At 42.3% G+C, this 15,656-nt stretch overlaps 1 protein-coding gene across 1 annotated transcript in view; it reads left to right on the plus strand.

Annotated features, from left to right (window-relative positions):
- The window catches only part of INSR (insulin receptor), a 157,559-nt gene that overhangs the window by 105,470 nt on the left and 36,433 nt on the right, over positions 1 to 15,656 (plus strand). The window contains exons 3-6 of the mRNA XM_073547866.1: positions 448 to 769; positions 1,861 to 2,006; positions 6,090 to 6,234; positions 7,381 to 7,595. Coding sequence (XP_073403967.1) covers positions 448 to 769; positions 1,861 to 2,006; positions 6,090 to 6,234; positions 7,381 to 7,595 — 828 coding nt within the window. The remainder of the gene's footprint in view (positions 1 to 447; positions 770 to 1,860; positions 2,007 to 6,089; positions 6,235 to 7,380; positions 7,596 to 15,656) is intronic.

The following is a 15,656-nucleotide window of genomic DNA, read 5'->3' on the forward strand; positions in this document are numbered from 1 at the left end:
CACTAGTGGACCACACGGTTTACGATGGATGTGTCCGCGAGTGTGATACATGCTCAGGGTCATTAGTGCCATCCGTTGCTTCCAGTGAGGGCTCATACTCACATACGAGAAACTCGGACGAGTCTCGCACGTCAGTACCCGACACTAACGCCGGCACTCTGATCGGAGCGTTGAGCTGCATAGAAATTCCGATCCGAGTGCCGGGTATTGACGTGCGAGACTCGTCCGAGTTTCTCGCATGTGAGTATGAGCCCTTATCCTGATACTTTTATATCCATAGTTCTGAAGCTGAAGGACGGATCAGATGGCTGCTCTGCAATCCAGAACCGCGGCATCAGCCATCGGTCTCCCTGACGTAGGGTAATTTGAAGAAAAGGGAAGACCAAAGTGATTTTCAGGAACCTTTTTCCTTCCTTAAGATGAATTTTTTTTTTTTTCTTTCGACAGTTTGCCCAGCTGCATGCAAGTACCACGGCTGTACATCCGATGACCGATGTTGTCACAGCGAGTGCCTGGGGCGCTGCCTGGAGCCGAACGATCCCACTAAGTGTGTGGCATGTCGTAACTTCCTTCACGAGGGGACATGTGTCGAGTCTTGCCCACCAGGCTCCTACAGTTTGCTAGGATGGCGTTGCATCAGTTTCAATGAATGTCGGATACTTCACAATAGATGTCAGAACTCCACGGATAGCTCCTGCCCCCGGTATGTCATTCACAAGGGCGAGTGCATAGCGGAGTGCCCGTCCGGGTACACCTCCAACTCTACCACGTGAGTACCTCATTATCTCCATTATTTTGGATTTCTAGATGATTGCTACAGTATCTACGGCGAAGATGTGTATAGAGCACAGTGGCTAAACGTGTACACCATAATATGGGGCAGCACATGAGACAGGAGTTTTAATTGATTGGCATCTATAGGGTAAATTAGCACCTTCACCCCTGGACGAATTTATTATTTTTTTTTTAAGCTTTCATCTCCATTTTTCTAAGACCTGTAACGTTTTCATTTTTCAGGATCTGGGTCTGGGTGATGGTGTTTTTTTTTTTTTTTTTTTTACACCCTGCACTGACGTTTTTGATGAAAACATCATATCTACCCCAAAAATGGTTTCATCGCCTCTTATTGCATTTTACTGCAATGTTGAGGAGACCAAAAAAAAACCTATTTCTGGTGTTTTGATTTTTTTTTTTTCTCATTATAACGATTACCTGTTGGATTAATTTATCTTAGATTTTGATCTGACATGTCTGAACACAGCGATACCAAATAGGTGTATTTTTTTTAAAAAGGGGTGATGTGAACTTTAGTTTTTTTTTCCTAATATTTTTTAAAACTTTTTTCCTTCCTTACCATAATAGTCCCCTTAGGAGACTTGAAGTTGCAATCGTCCAATCGCCTGTACTACACGCATAGCTATGCAGAAGCTCTGCTAGGTATACCAGAAATCATGATTTCTTATGAACACTGGCCACAGCAGACCCCCAGCTGTTATGACAACCCATCGGGTGGGGTCAATAATTCATTTCCTGTCGGTAAAAGCCATCAATTTCATGGAAGGATGCAGGCTCAGCGTGTGAGCCCGCATCAAAGTTAGGACACGGCCGATGATGTTCATGTCCGTCAATGGTTGTGAAGGGGATAAATGACTGCATATGAATCCAGTTAACTGCCCCTCAAACAGAAGTGTTGGGCGGGGTCACATTATTTATGTTCATTTGTGGTATACTTATTGAGATTTGATCAGAAAATATTAATATATCGCGGTATTATATATTCATCCATATGGTGAACTTTTATAAAGCTTTTCTTACCTCAGACAGATTTCTATGCGTAAATCTTATTTCTTGTTCCTACAGTCTGACTTGTGAACCATGTGAAGGTCCTTGTCCGAAGGTTTGCATAGTGAAAGAGGAGAAAGTTATCGACTCTGTGACTTCTGCTCAAGATCTCAGAGGATGCACAGTTATCAGTGGGAGTTTAGCCATCAATATCCGGGGTGGCAGTAAGTATATATTCCTGGGATTTCTCGTAGCAAATGTTATATTATGGACTTGCTGTGGATACACAGTGCTGTGTATCTAATCCCCATCATTAATGATACAACCCTCAGAGCCTCCCATCTAATGCTCATTATGTGTGATACAGTTCGCAGTGCTGTGTATCTAATCCCCATCATGTATGATACAACCCACAGAACCTCATATCTAATGCTTATCATGTGTGATACAGCTCGCAGTGCCGTGTATCTAATGCTCATAATGTGTGATACAGCTCGCAGTGCTGAGTATCTAATACCATCATGTGTGATACAGCTCGCAGTGCTGAGTATCTAAACCCAACCTGTGATACGCTCTGTGTATCTAATCCCATTCAGTATGATAGCCTCTGCATATCTAATCCCATCCTGTGATATGCTCTGCGTATCTACTCCCATTCTCGTGATACGTTCTGTGTATCCAATCACGTTCTATGATCCTGTGTGATACGCTCTGCGTATCTAATCCCATCCTGTGTGATACGCCCTGCGTATCTAATCCCACCCTATGTTAAGACTTTGCGTATCTAATCCCATCCTGTGTGATGTGCTCTGTGTATCTAGTCCCATTCTGTGATATGCTCTGCATATCTAATCCCATCCTGTGATACGCTCTGTGTATCTAATCCCATTCTGTGTGATACATTCTGTGTATCTAATCCCATCCTGTGTGATGCACTCTGGGTATCTAATCCCATCCTGTGTAATGCGCTCTGCGTATCCAATCCCGTCCTGTGTGATGCGCTCTGTGTATCTAATCCCATCCTGTGTGATACGCTCTGCGTATTGAATCCCATCCTGTGTGATACGCTCTGTGTATCTAATCCCATCCTGTGTGATGCGCTCTGCGTATCTAATCCCATCCTGTGGGATATGCTCTGTGTATCTAATCCCATTCTGTGTGATATGTTCTGTGTATCTAATCCCATCCTGTGTGATGCGCTCTGCGTATCTAATCCCATCCTCTGTAATGCGCTCTGCGTATCCAATCCTATCCTGTGATACGCTCTGCGTATCTAATCCCATCCTGTGTGATGCGCTCTGCGTATCTAATCCCATCCTCTGTAATGCGCTCTGCGTATCCAATCCCATCCTGTGATACGCTCTGCGTATCTAATCCCATCCTGTGATACGCTCTGCGTATCTAATCCCATCCTGTGATACGCTCTGCGTATCTAATCCCATCCTGTGATACGCTCTGCGTATCTAATCCCATCCTGTGATACGCTCTGCGTATCTAATCCCATCCTGTGATACGCTCTGCGTATCTAATCCCATCCTGTGATACGCTCTGCGTATCTAATCCCATCCTGTGATACGCTCTGCGTATCTAATCCCATCCTGTGATACGCTCTGCGTATCTAATCCCATCCTGTGATACGCTCTGCGTATCTAATCCCATCCTGTGATACGCTCTGCGTATCTAATCCCATCCTGTGATACGCTCTGCGTATCTAATCCCATCCTGTGATGCGCTCTGCGTATCTAATCCCATCCTGTGATGCGCTCTGCGTATCTAATCCCATCCTGTGATGCGCTCTGCGTATCTAATCCCATCCTGTGATGCGCTCTGCGTATCTAATCCCATCCTGTGATGCGCTCTGCGTATCTAATCCCATCCTGTGATGCGCTCTGCGTATCTAATCCCATCCTGTGATACGCTCTGCGTATCTAATCCCATCCTGTGATACGCTCTGCGTATCTAATCCCATCCTGTGATACGCTCTGCGTATCTAATCCCATCCTGTGTGATGCGCTCTGCGTATCTAATCCCATCCTGTGTGATGCGCTCTGCGTATCTAATCCCATCCTGTGTGATGCGCTCTGCGTATCTAATCCCATCCTGTGTGATGCGCTCTGCGTATCTAATCCCATCCTGTGTGATGCGCTCTGCGTATCTAATCCCATCCTGTGTGATGCGCTCTGCGTATCTAATCCCATCCTGTGTGATGCGCTCTGCGTATCTAATCCCATCCTGTGTGATGCGCTCTGCGTATCTAATCCCATCCTGTGTGATGCGCTCTGCGTATCTAATCCCATCCTGTATGGTACACACTGCGTATTGAATTCTAGGTTTTGAGGGTAAATATCATCAGCTCCCCCTATAGTTTAAAAGTGAAAAATGTCAAATTTAAAAAATAAATCATATTTTATACCATTTAAAAAAATCTATCAATACTTTACATTTTTTACATTGCTGAAAAAATAGTTTTTCTTTCATGGCAGATTCCCTTTACAGAACTCTTGCACAGTCGCGAGGTAGATCATAGTTACCTTTTCTGTTGTGTTTTCCACAAATGTCGAGATTCCATAAAGCTGAGAAGTATTAGATTAGAAGGCCTCATACGCAATAGATTAAAGTTGGTGAAAATTAACAATTTAAACCAAAAGATTATTTGTTAAGTTAAAACATAAGAAGGAAAGATCGATTTGGCCGAATGATTGCAGGCCTGAAGTTTCCGGTGTTTTGATTATTTATTTTTTTTCTTCTGCCAGCCGTCAATGATCATTTACCAATGTCCAATTTTCTTTTGGAGGAATATTTCCAGAAAGATTGTTCTTGGCCCATTGTCACTGAGCATGTATGGCCTGGTTGAACAACTTGCACATTAAGTGTATATGGCTGTGCCGACATTAGGTCTGTTGGTTAAAGGGGACCTGTCAGCAGGATTAACCTACACTCAGTGTCAGGTCGGCGCCGTTACATATTCATTATGTAAACTAGGGGGCAATCACTGAGGGATCAGAGATCAGTGACCAGTCAGAAGCCATAATGGTGAATATCTAAGCAGAGCACCACATGAAGACCACCCCCCAGAGCACGAGCATATCATTAACTCGCAACTGAACATAAAGATTACACAGGAACCACAAGACGGATTTCATCACCAGGTATCATTGTGATCAGTATAACGGCGCCGACCTGACACTGTCTGTAGTCACTGAGCAGACTCCTGCTGACAGGTTCCCTTTAAACAATTGAATGTGTATGGGGGCCTTAAACTTGGCCAATACTATGCCTTTACCCATCATGCATATTAGGTGGGTGTATGGCGCGAGGTCAGGAACTGCCAGCACCTGCTTCTAAGGTGCTATTAAAAACGCATCCGATTTTCAGCCAGAAAAAGAACAACTTTTTAACTGTGCTGTCATCCATTTGACATCTGTAATGATATTTTGTATTTATACATCAATAGTGAATTTAAAAAAAACTGGCCTGTGTTAATAATGGCAATATGTCCATAAAAAACTGATGTCATACAGTTGGGATTCTTGGATTCCAATTTTTTTCTTTTTTTTGTTGCGCCCAATAAACTTTTGAATAGGCGAGTATAATCCAAAATACAGAAGAGACTTAAGTTGTGTGAATGCAGTCTAACCATAGCGACCGGCGCTGTCTGATTGCTGCCATTTATCCATGTAAATGCCAGTGTCGGCCACCAGCTGCATGCTGTTGTCAGTGATTAAGGGGCTGCATGCCTGTTCAAGGTACCCGTGTCATCAACCTCCAAAATCCCTCCTCTGGGAGGTGTGATACAGTGGCATCTGGGGGCTTTCTGAACACCCCCATTCTCACCACCTCACAAATTTTGCCACAGCCTGAGCTTCCTATGAGATTGTTATTTTGACTATTTGAAGTATTGCAGTATATATTTTAGGCAGTCGATTGCAGATTCACGTCCCCTAGTCAAATGTAATGTAAAATCTGATCTTGCCTTTCTTTTCCCCATCCTACAATAAATCAATAAATTACATCGGATATCGCCATGTCCGTACTAGTCAAATCTATACGAATACAAAATGATGCCACAAAGTAAATGGCTTAAAGAAAACAAAAATAGAAACGTCATAATTGCTATTTTGTATTTGGCCATAAAAGCCATCAAAACATCATATGGATCACAGATAAAGACGCCAGCTTGTCACAGGGACTGTAATCCTCTACACATGACATCACCAACGGAAAGTGAAGTCAGCATTTTATCAGTGGGTATGGCTGTTTTTCTGGTTGTGTAATCCACGGGCTGTTTTTTTTCTTTTCTTCTTCAGATAATATTGCCGCTGAGCTGGAGGCAAACCTTGGTCTCATAGAAGAGATTACCGGATACCTCAAGATAAGGCGATCTTATGCTTTGGTATCTCTGTCATTTTTCCGGAAGCTGCGTTTAATTCGTGGAGATGTCCTTGAAGCAAAGTAAGTGCGCGCTGGAGATTAGTGGTGTCATTACACGCTCTCTTACTGAAAAACATATAGACTTCTAGGCTAATCGGGATATGCTACGCATCTACAGTGCTATCCTGACCGCGGTGCTCAGGGACCAGTGGTAGTTTTATAGGGGTACTCTCAAGTTTGGAAGTTATCTCCCATCTATCAGAGAGGAGATAATTTCCCAACTTCTGAGACCTCCACTGCTTCCAAGAAGCGGGACTCTGAAGAGACCTATGACAGAAGATCGTGTGAATTGCTGCTCCATTCATTCTTATGGGCGTGCCGAAGACCAGCCAAGCACAGCGCTCTATCTGCCGGTGAATGGAATGGCAGTGCGCATGATCTATCACCACTCCATTCTGAAGAGCCCTGGATCAGTGGTGGTCCCAACAGTCAGACCCCCAGCAATCGGGGAGTTATACTCTAAACTTGAGAATAGCCCTTTACTTTTCCTTGCCAAGTGCAGTAGATAATCATTAGTTACCTGTGGTAGTGGACAACGATGCCCACAATCCCCGGTCACAGCTTTGTACCCCAAATAGAAAATGACAAATGAAAATGTGGAGAATACAACGGTGACCTCCCTACAGTTTGGTGCCCTACATTCTTCTACATTTCAATAAAATGAGCATATGTAAAGCGGAAAAAAAACCCTGAGTACTGGTACACTTCATGCCACAGGCTTAAAGTACCACTCCTGTGTTTTTTTTATTCACCACTGGATAGCTAGCAGTATTGTATGTCTTCTGCTGCTCCAGTCCTCTTCTGCACCCCATGACCACAGTTCTGACCTGCCAGTGTTACTGTGAGGTCCGGAAGTCACTTCTCAATGTAATTCTATGAGCCTATCTCTCATAGACATACATTAAGAGGGATGGTAACTGTTAGCAGGGGCTTCCAGCCAGTCAGAGCTGCGGTCACAAGATGGCAGAGAAGGACCAGAGTGGCGCTGAAAATGGTGATAGATGGCGACCGGCAAGTATTTCCCTACAGACAAGGAACACACCTTACTGATACCTATAGTGGTGAAGAAAAAACAATAAAACATTTTTTGGAAGTCAGTGCTGTAGCCTTGTTAAAAATGCAATATTTTGTTTTTTTGGAGAATAATTATTAACTTTTTAATTGCAGTGAATACTCCTTTTATGCTCTGGATAATGCCAATCTGCGTCAGCTATGGGACTGGCATAAGCACAATTTAACAATTCCGAAAGGGAGGCTCTTTTTTCACTACAACCCACGGCTTTGCTTGAAAGAAATTCGTGAAATGGTGAAGATAGTGGGAGCAGAAAGTCGCCAGGACAAAAGTGATGTTGCAACCAAGACTAATGGGGACCAGGCATCCTGTAAGTATTTGAAGAAAAATGATCAAATTTAACATGTACAAGAAATACATATATATTTATTTTTATTTATATTAGGTATAATTATGTATAATAGGTGTACTATCTATTTTACTACTTCACTGCACCTTAAAAAAAAAGCACTCCCATCAAAATTGTTATCCATTTATTGTAATCATCCTATTATATAGCACTATGTACTTAGAGTTGCTCATTTCACCCTTCTACCCAGATAATTCTTCTCTTTTTTTCCATTAAACCCTTTCGGAATGTGCTGTAATAATACGCACATGTTACATTCCCCCTGTTTGGTACGGGCTCCGGCACTGAGCTCGCAACAGCCGCGGGTGGAAGCGTGATCCCCCCGTGGCTGTTAACTAGTTAAATGCCGAAGTCAATCTCTGACAGCAGCATTTAACTCTTGCATTCAAGAAGCCCATCAGTGACCCCGTCACATGATCGTGGGTCACCGATGGGTTGGCAAGACAACCAAAGGTTTGCAGCAGACCTCTCTAGTTGTAATTGCCAGATTTGCTATGAGCGCCCCGTAGTCAGTGCTCATAGCAGGTGAGCATTTCTGCTACACACAGGCGATCTGATAATCGCCTGTCTGTAGCAGAGGTGATCAAAGTATTGTAGCTTCTAGTCTCCCTTGGAGACTATTGAAGCGTGCTGCAAAAAGTAAAAAAAACAAAAACAAAAACGTTTTAAAAACTAGAAACACAAAAGTTCAAGTCACCCCCCCCGCCCTTTTGCCCCATTCCAAATAAAATAGTAAAAAAAATCAAAGGTACACATATATGACCTGATCGCTGAACGGCGTAACGAGAAAAAAAATTCAAAACGCCAGAATTACATATTTTTTGTTACCTCCATATTGCAATAAACGGGCGATTCAAAAGATCTTATCTGCACCAAAATTGTGTCAATCAAAGAGTCAGCTCGGCATGCAAAAAATAAGCCCTCACCCAAGCCGATATCATGCAAAATGGAGACACTACAGGTCTCGGAAAATGGTGTTGTTTTTTTTAATTTTGGATTTTTTTTCACCTCTTAAAAAACAGAACCTAGACATGTTTGGTGTCTGTCAACTCATAATGACCTGGAGAATCATAATGGCAGGTCAGTTTTAGCATTTGGTGAACATGGTAAAAAAAACAAACTGCGGAATTGCACTTTTTTTGCAATTTCACTGCATTTTGAATTTTTTTCCTGTTTTCCAGTACACGATATGTTAAAACATATGGTGTCGTTCAAAAGGACAACTCGTTCCGCAAAAAAACAAACTCTCACATGGCCATATTGACCAAAAAATAAAAAAGTTATGTCTCTGGGAAGAAGGGGAGCAAAAAACAAAAATGAAAAATGGCCTGGGGGGGAGGAGGGAGCAGCTGGGTCAGGAGTTGAAGAGGGAATCCTTTTTGCTGGGACAAGAGACATCTTATTTCTACATGGAGCAGAGAAAAGAGAAGAATTACTGGGTAGAAAGGCAGAATGAGCAATTGTAAGTACACAATGCTATCTAATATCATGACTACAATATATTGGGCTAAAAAAATTTGATGTGACCCCTTCTTTAAGGGGTTTTTCCTTAGTGTCCTAGTAAGTTATAAAAACAGCAAAAGTTAGTCTGAAGCACACTTCTGTCTTATGAAAGAGTTCGGCTGCAGCTTGGTCTTTCACTCAAACATACATTCACCTTTATATACACACCTACTGTAAAATCTATTTAGAAGAGCATACATGAAATAGGAAATGTTGTAATCTATATTATTAGAGAAATTCTTTTTCTCCTCCTCGTCTGGTCAATTATTTTAGTTCTCATTTCACAGGTAAAATCTGTCTTCAGTAAATACAGATTTTGCCATTACTGAGAGAGGACAGTTGGTGCTCATAAAGTTATATGGAGGGGGTGTGGCCTGAAGCCGGAGGAGCTGGACGTGCTTGAGAGAACTCTGAGCTCAACAGACTAGATCTCCTCAATACACCCAGTTTCCCACGTCCTGAGTGGTGGTTGCCCCCTTCACACCACCGGAGAGACCAAGGGGAATGGCTGGGAGTCAGAACTCTGTCCCCACAGTGTTTTCCTGCCCTAGACAGGCATCTTGCAGGCACCCCAGTGTGATAGTAGCTGAGGATGTCTTCACCTGCTAGAGACAGACACAGACCTATTTCTCTTTTTATAAAGCTAGAGGCTCAGCACAGCCTCCTCTTGCAATTTTTACTCTTCAGTACAGGGACTGCAATAGTGGGCCACTATCCATTTTTACAAATATATAGTTTTCACATCCATCTATCTTATTCATAACCTTCTACTGACATCTGGTGACGATTTCCTGTAATACACGAGACTCGCCATAAAACAAGCATTTTATGTGCTCTATTGCCGTCTAATGGTCACAACGGAATAGAACAGGCTCTAGAATCCTACCACCAGTTAAACATTATTCAATAAGAAGGTTTTGTGGAATTCAGATGCAACTGATACCTAAAGGTGATAGCCACAACAGCTTTGTGCCTATGTGTACGAGTTATCAGTCTCAGCCCAACCGTATGCAACTTGGAAATAATTGGGTTGATGCAAACTAAGCATGATGAAATGAGAACATAATTCACCTATGCCCTAAGGTTCCAGACACCTGATGAGGACTAATTCTTTTATTTACACTTCCGAGGATGCCCGAAAAACGCAAAGACATAAAATCTCCTATATTAATCACACTCTATTAAGAAGCACAGAACCATGCCATTGGGCGTTTTTTTCACACTTGCCAGCCCATCTTTGTCTAAAATGGCACCAATGCCCAACCCATCAGTCAACTCACAGAGAACCACCAAGCATCGCAGGGACACTCACCGCAAGGCCTCGAACGATATTCACATGGTCACCCTCCGTCTCTCCATCTCTGGATGACTCTGCGCACCCCTATGACACCGAGGGCCTAGAGACATCACAGTCTGTACAAATGAGTTAGCAATACCATACAACTCAACATGCACACACATCTCCATCTGGACCTTCAAGCATTACAGGAACTATTACAGGCCCTTCCAACAATACAAGATATAGATTCCTTGGCACAGAGGATTGAAACTTCACACCAACAGGCCATTGACTCTTTACGAGAGGGAATCAGCCTTCTGGCCTCCAGAGCAACAGTTATGGAGGGTGTCTCAAGGAACCTTTCAGATCTGATCCAAACCTTGCAAAGTAAACACTAAACCTTCAAGTCCCAGGTACAAAACAAGACCCTTCTTGGTAACCAAGAAAATAGTGGAAGAAGAAACCATATTCGTATTAAGGTATTGCTGGTGGGTAGAGGACAGGAAGACCTCAAATCTTTGGTAACCACCATATTCAGCAAGGTGTCACTAGAATGATACTAACAATCCAAGCGATATCTTATGCAGACTCCACTTAGTTTAAGGAAAAGGAGCACCTAGCTCACTAACCCTATAGCCATAGATCATAGCTGTGATCAAGCTCTTCTCAGGTGTATTAGATCATACTGTCTATCATCCGTGAATACCCACTGAAATGAACTTTGGGTATTCTACATAGGTTTACAACTTCAATTTTAAGAGTAGTAACAAAAGACATAAAACACCAGGGGGAAAATGGGAAGATGGAAAAACTGGGGGAAAATATTAGGAAGATGGAGATAAAGGCTTAGACAACTTGATGAGGTCAATAATAATCCCACGGGGTCCACATTACTTCAAACAAGTCTAACTTTGCATTTCGAGTAGCAGTTAAATATTCCATTCCACACACATCACACCACCCGGCTGCAGAGCTCTTGTGATGGAGGAGAAGTCTTCCTCCAGCAACACGCAATCATAAATCTAGCTGCCGTTAACAAAAGGGAACTATGCTCCCACAGGTGTAGAAAATGTGTGGTAAGGTTCCTATTGAGGAGACGCAACGCCAGCAAAGATTTGAAAACATGAGAATCTTGTATTGGTTTTCTTTGTCCATAGAACAAATTGAGGTCTTCGCCGCTTTAGCCCAAATTATCTGCCAAGTTTGGTGAGTGAGGTTCTTTCCCACTTTGCCATTATATGAGTGTTGTAAAAGGGTAACCCCCAGTGTCGGACTGGGGTGCCAAGGGCCCACCAGTAACAATGACTTTGGAGGTCCCACTTTTCACCTGCATACAAATACTACACTACCCTCATTCACAAATTTACCTATAATCTCTATATAATAATAAACTAGGCAGTTTGGTTAATGAATGATGAGATGTTGCTTTTTTCTGTACAGAGTAAAACGTGTATTATGCCAAGTAGTGCCATTACAGTGGGGTTGGGGCCCTTATCTACACAGGTACCCACCGGGGGATTCCCCTGGTCCCCTATGGGCCAGTCCGAGCCTGGTAACCCCCCTGGGAAAATTCCTTATTTTATAGATAGCTGAGATCCCCTTAAGTAGTGTAGCCCTTTTTACATAGGATTTCAAAATCAGTAGGACTCAAGACTCTGTAGGAACCTTCAGATTTTACCAGATGCTTAATCTGTAAATATTGGAGAAATTCACGATCAGATATCCGATAATTTGACTTTAAGAATTCAAACCAAAAAATGTCAATGTATTCCTGTCAATTATGTCGGCAAACATAAATAACCCAGCAGATGTCCATGGAAGAACCATTGAAGCCTCTAGCTTACTTTCCAACAGGTGCTGGTTTATGAATTAAATCATAGGAGAATGCTGAGAAGCGCAAATCTGCAGGAGAGCCAGACAACTCTGGTAAACTGCATTGGGCCCAATAGTTAAGTTTGAATCTTAGTCGAGGTCTCCGACCACAGCAGAGAATTCGGGTGGATCGGAACCAGCCACAATTTCTCGATTTCTGTCCACTGATTGTAGGCCCATAAATAGGCCCAAGACTGAATCCTCCTCAGGTGTGTAACCTAGACGTATTTTGTGACATGGGGCACAGATATCCCTTCATTCTGCCAGAGACTAGTATTTGTTTAGATATTCTGTCTCATATTGTTCCATATAAATCTCATTATGAATGCTTGGAGAGCCCTAAGTTCCCCTAATGGAACCATAACAGGAAGCGTCTCAAAATAATATAGCAATTTAGGATCATTTAACTAAAAACCTTTTCTGATGCTTTAAAGGGCAGGGAAGCTGTGGGAGAAAAGGGTTCTGTAACAGAAGGTCATGTTAACCCCTAAATATGTTATAACATCTGTCTTCCATCAAAATGTATAGTTCAACTTGAGGTGATATGATTCCTTATAGGGAAAGTTCAAGAGCAACGTTTCCATTTTTGGTGAATTAATCTTATACCCTGAAACTCCTTAAGGACAGATTTGAGATTGGGTAGAGTAATCTGCAGATTAGTTGAGAGTAAGGAAAACATCATCCACAAATAATGAGATTTTGAAAGCTCTGTCTCTTGCCTCTATTTCCGATATTTCCATATAATGCTGAATGGCTGCAGCAAGAGACTCTATACATAGCGCAGTCAAAAGTGGAGACAAAGGGCAGTCCTACCTGGTTCGACTGGAAAGATCTTTTAGTGTATCCCTCATGGCCAACAGTTTCCTTAAAGGGAATCTGTCACCCCTTTTTTCGAATATGAGCTGCTGGCACCGCCATCAGAGGGTTATCTACAGAATTCTGTAATGCTGTAGATAAGCCCCCGATGTAACCTGAAAGATAAGAAAAACAAGTTACTTCTCCCGGAGCCTGCGCACTGCAGGACTCTGCTCTGCGCCTGCGCAGGAGCCACGACAGGAAGGAAAAAAGAGGACAGCATTGTATGAAGATGGGAGGCGCCGGACCGAACGCCAGGGTGAGTATAATCTAACTCTTTTCTTATCTTTAAGGTTACATCGGGAGCTTATCTACAGCATTACAGAATGCTGTAGATAAGCCCCTGATGTCGGTGCCGGCAGCTCATATTCTAAAAAAGGGGTGACAGATTCCCTTTAATATTCCAGTAGACGGGGAAGATGCCAATCTATGCTCCAGATGCTTGAGCTGTGAGGAGATGACTTGAGTTTTTCTTTAGTCTAGCCTCCTCTGCAATGCAACAGCCCCTCATCACTGACCTAATGAGAATCCCACAACATGGCTGGGGAAGATCCAGATCCAGAATTAATTTGAAAATATTGACTCAAATGTTCAAAGAACTCCTAATGCTACGGTCCTTAACTAGAAATTTGTTTAGACGCCAGTGGCAAGATCTAGTAGAGGGATGTTTTGACTTTAGCTTTAGGATCACAGGGGCATGATCTTTCCATCATTCTAAGAATACTAATGTTGGCAAAGGCCTAGTCAATTCTCATATGTGTATGACGGTAGGGTGGTCAATTCTCCAAAGTTCATATAAGGAGTGAGCTTTCTTTCTAAACTCTAAAGACAGACGTTTCAGACTAGGAGATGGAGTCCCCTTTTCCGATAGACTTTCTGAAATTGTTGAAATGGAATATTAAAGTCCTTGCCCATTAAAAGAGCTGTTGGTAACAATTTTTGGAGGACAGCGAAGACTCTACTGATAAAGGGACTTTGGCCCAAGTTTGGGGAATATACGTTACAGAGAATGATTGGTTTTCCCCAGAGAAGGCCCTCTAGTATTAGGAATCTACCCCCAGGATCAATGTGAGTTTTAACAATTTGGAGTGGAAATAGAGATGAGATCAAAAAGCCACCCTTCCTTTTTATTTTTACTTTAAGCAGAAAAGGCAGACGTGTAATGGTGCTCTGCAGCATGTTCCTGTTTTGGTCATAATGCGTTTCCTGCAGGAAAGCAATATCCGCCCTCTGGGCTCTCAACGCTTGTAAAGCGAGTCTTTTTCCCGGAGTTGAGTCCCTTGACATTAAGAAATATTAATTAGTTAGATCATTGTGAATTGTAATGAACTATCACTTTTGTTTATACTACTAATATATGAAATCTCTCATGTCTCCTATACTAAATCAATGACAGAAAGCATCTTTCTTGATCCATTATAGAGGGCATGAACTCCTGAGAGCGAGAAAAAAGAAAAGAGGGAGAGGGGAAGAAACAGTAGGGGTAAGGATAGACAAAAGCTCGTCCAAAAAAAACTGAACAAAAGCACAATTAGAAACCAATATAGCTGCATTCCCAAGAAAAAGTGGATTGGGATCAATCATGTGGCACAAAGTGAGCCCACTATATTGATAAAAGTATTGTCAGCTAATTAAGAGGATGACCATAGTAATCCCATTGCTTAGCGACCCCAGTAAAACTATACCGGGGAGAATCCAAAAAACAACCCACTTAAACCGAGATAAAACAATACCCTAGTATGCAGATCCACCGAGCTTAGAAAACTTAAGAATTACATTGTATTTTCTCTAAACGAGAGTAACGGCAAATTCAAATTACCCTTAAAATATAAAATTCTGGCCATCACTATTCAAAAAGGAAGGTACACCATAAAAGGAGAATAAAAAACATCATATTATTCCCAGAGTCATCCTGGAATTTATTTATTTTTCTCACTTATATAGCGCCATTAATTCCACAGCGCTTTACAGACATCATCACTGTCCCCATTGGAGCTCACAATCTAGATTCCCTTTCTGTATGTCTTTGGGGTGTGGGAGAAAACTGAAGAACATGGATGAACCATACGCGCACACAGGGAGAACATACAAACTTCCTTGCAGATGTTGTCCTTGGTGGGATTTGAACCCAGGACTACAACGCTGCAAGACTAGATTGTGAGCTCCAATGGGGACAGTGCCGATTAATATCTGTAGAGCACTGTGGAATTAATTGCATTGTATAAGTGAGTAAAATAAAAAAAAATTAATTCCAGGATGATACTGGGAATAATGGTGCGCAAGAGAAATAAATAAATAGTCTGTCACCCGTAATGGAATTGAAGATCTCCTGGAACGTTGCCTTTAGATCCTCTCGATCGTTTGGCTCAGAGAGGCCTCTTAGCCTAATATTACATCTTCTGCCTCTATTGTCTAGGTCTTCAATATGAAAGGGCAGATCCTGTAATGTGTTTGTTTTTTTTATGAGTGACAATTTGCTGTAGATTAGTCACTTGGCATCTTGTAGTGTCATG

Source organism: Dendrobates tinctorius, unplaced genomic scaffold, assembly GCF_039654945.1.
Source record: "Dendrobates tinctorius isolate UK_male_01 unplaced genomic scaffold, ASM3965494v1 ptg000011l, whole genome shotgun sequence".
NCBI classification, from domain to species: Eukaryota; Metazoa; Chordata; class Amphibia; order Anura; family Dendrobatidae; genus Dendrobates; species Dendrobates tinctorius.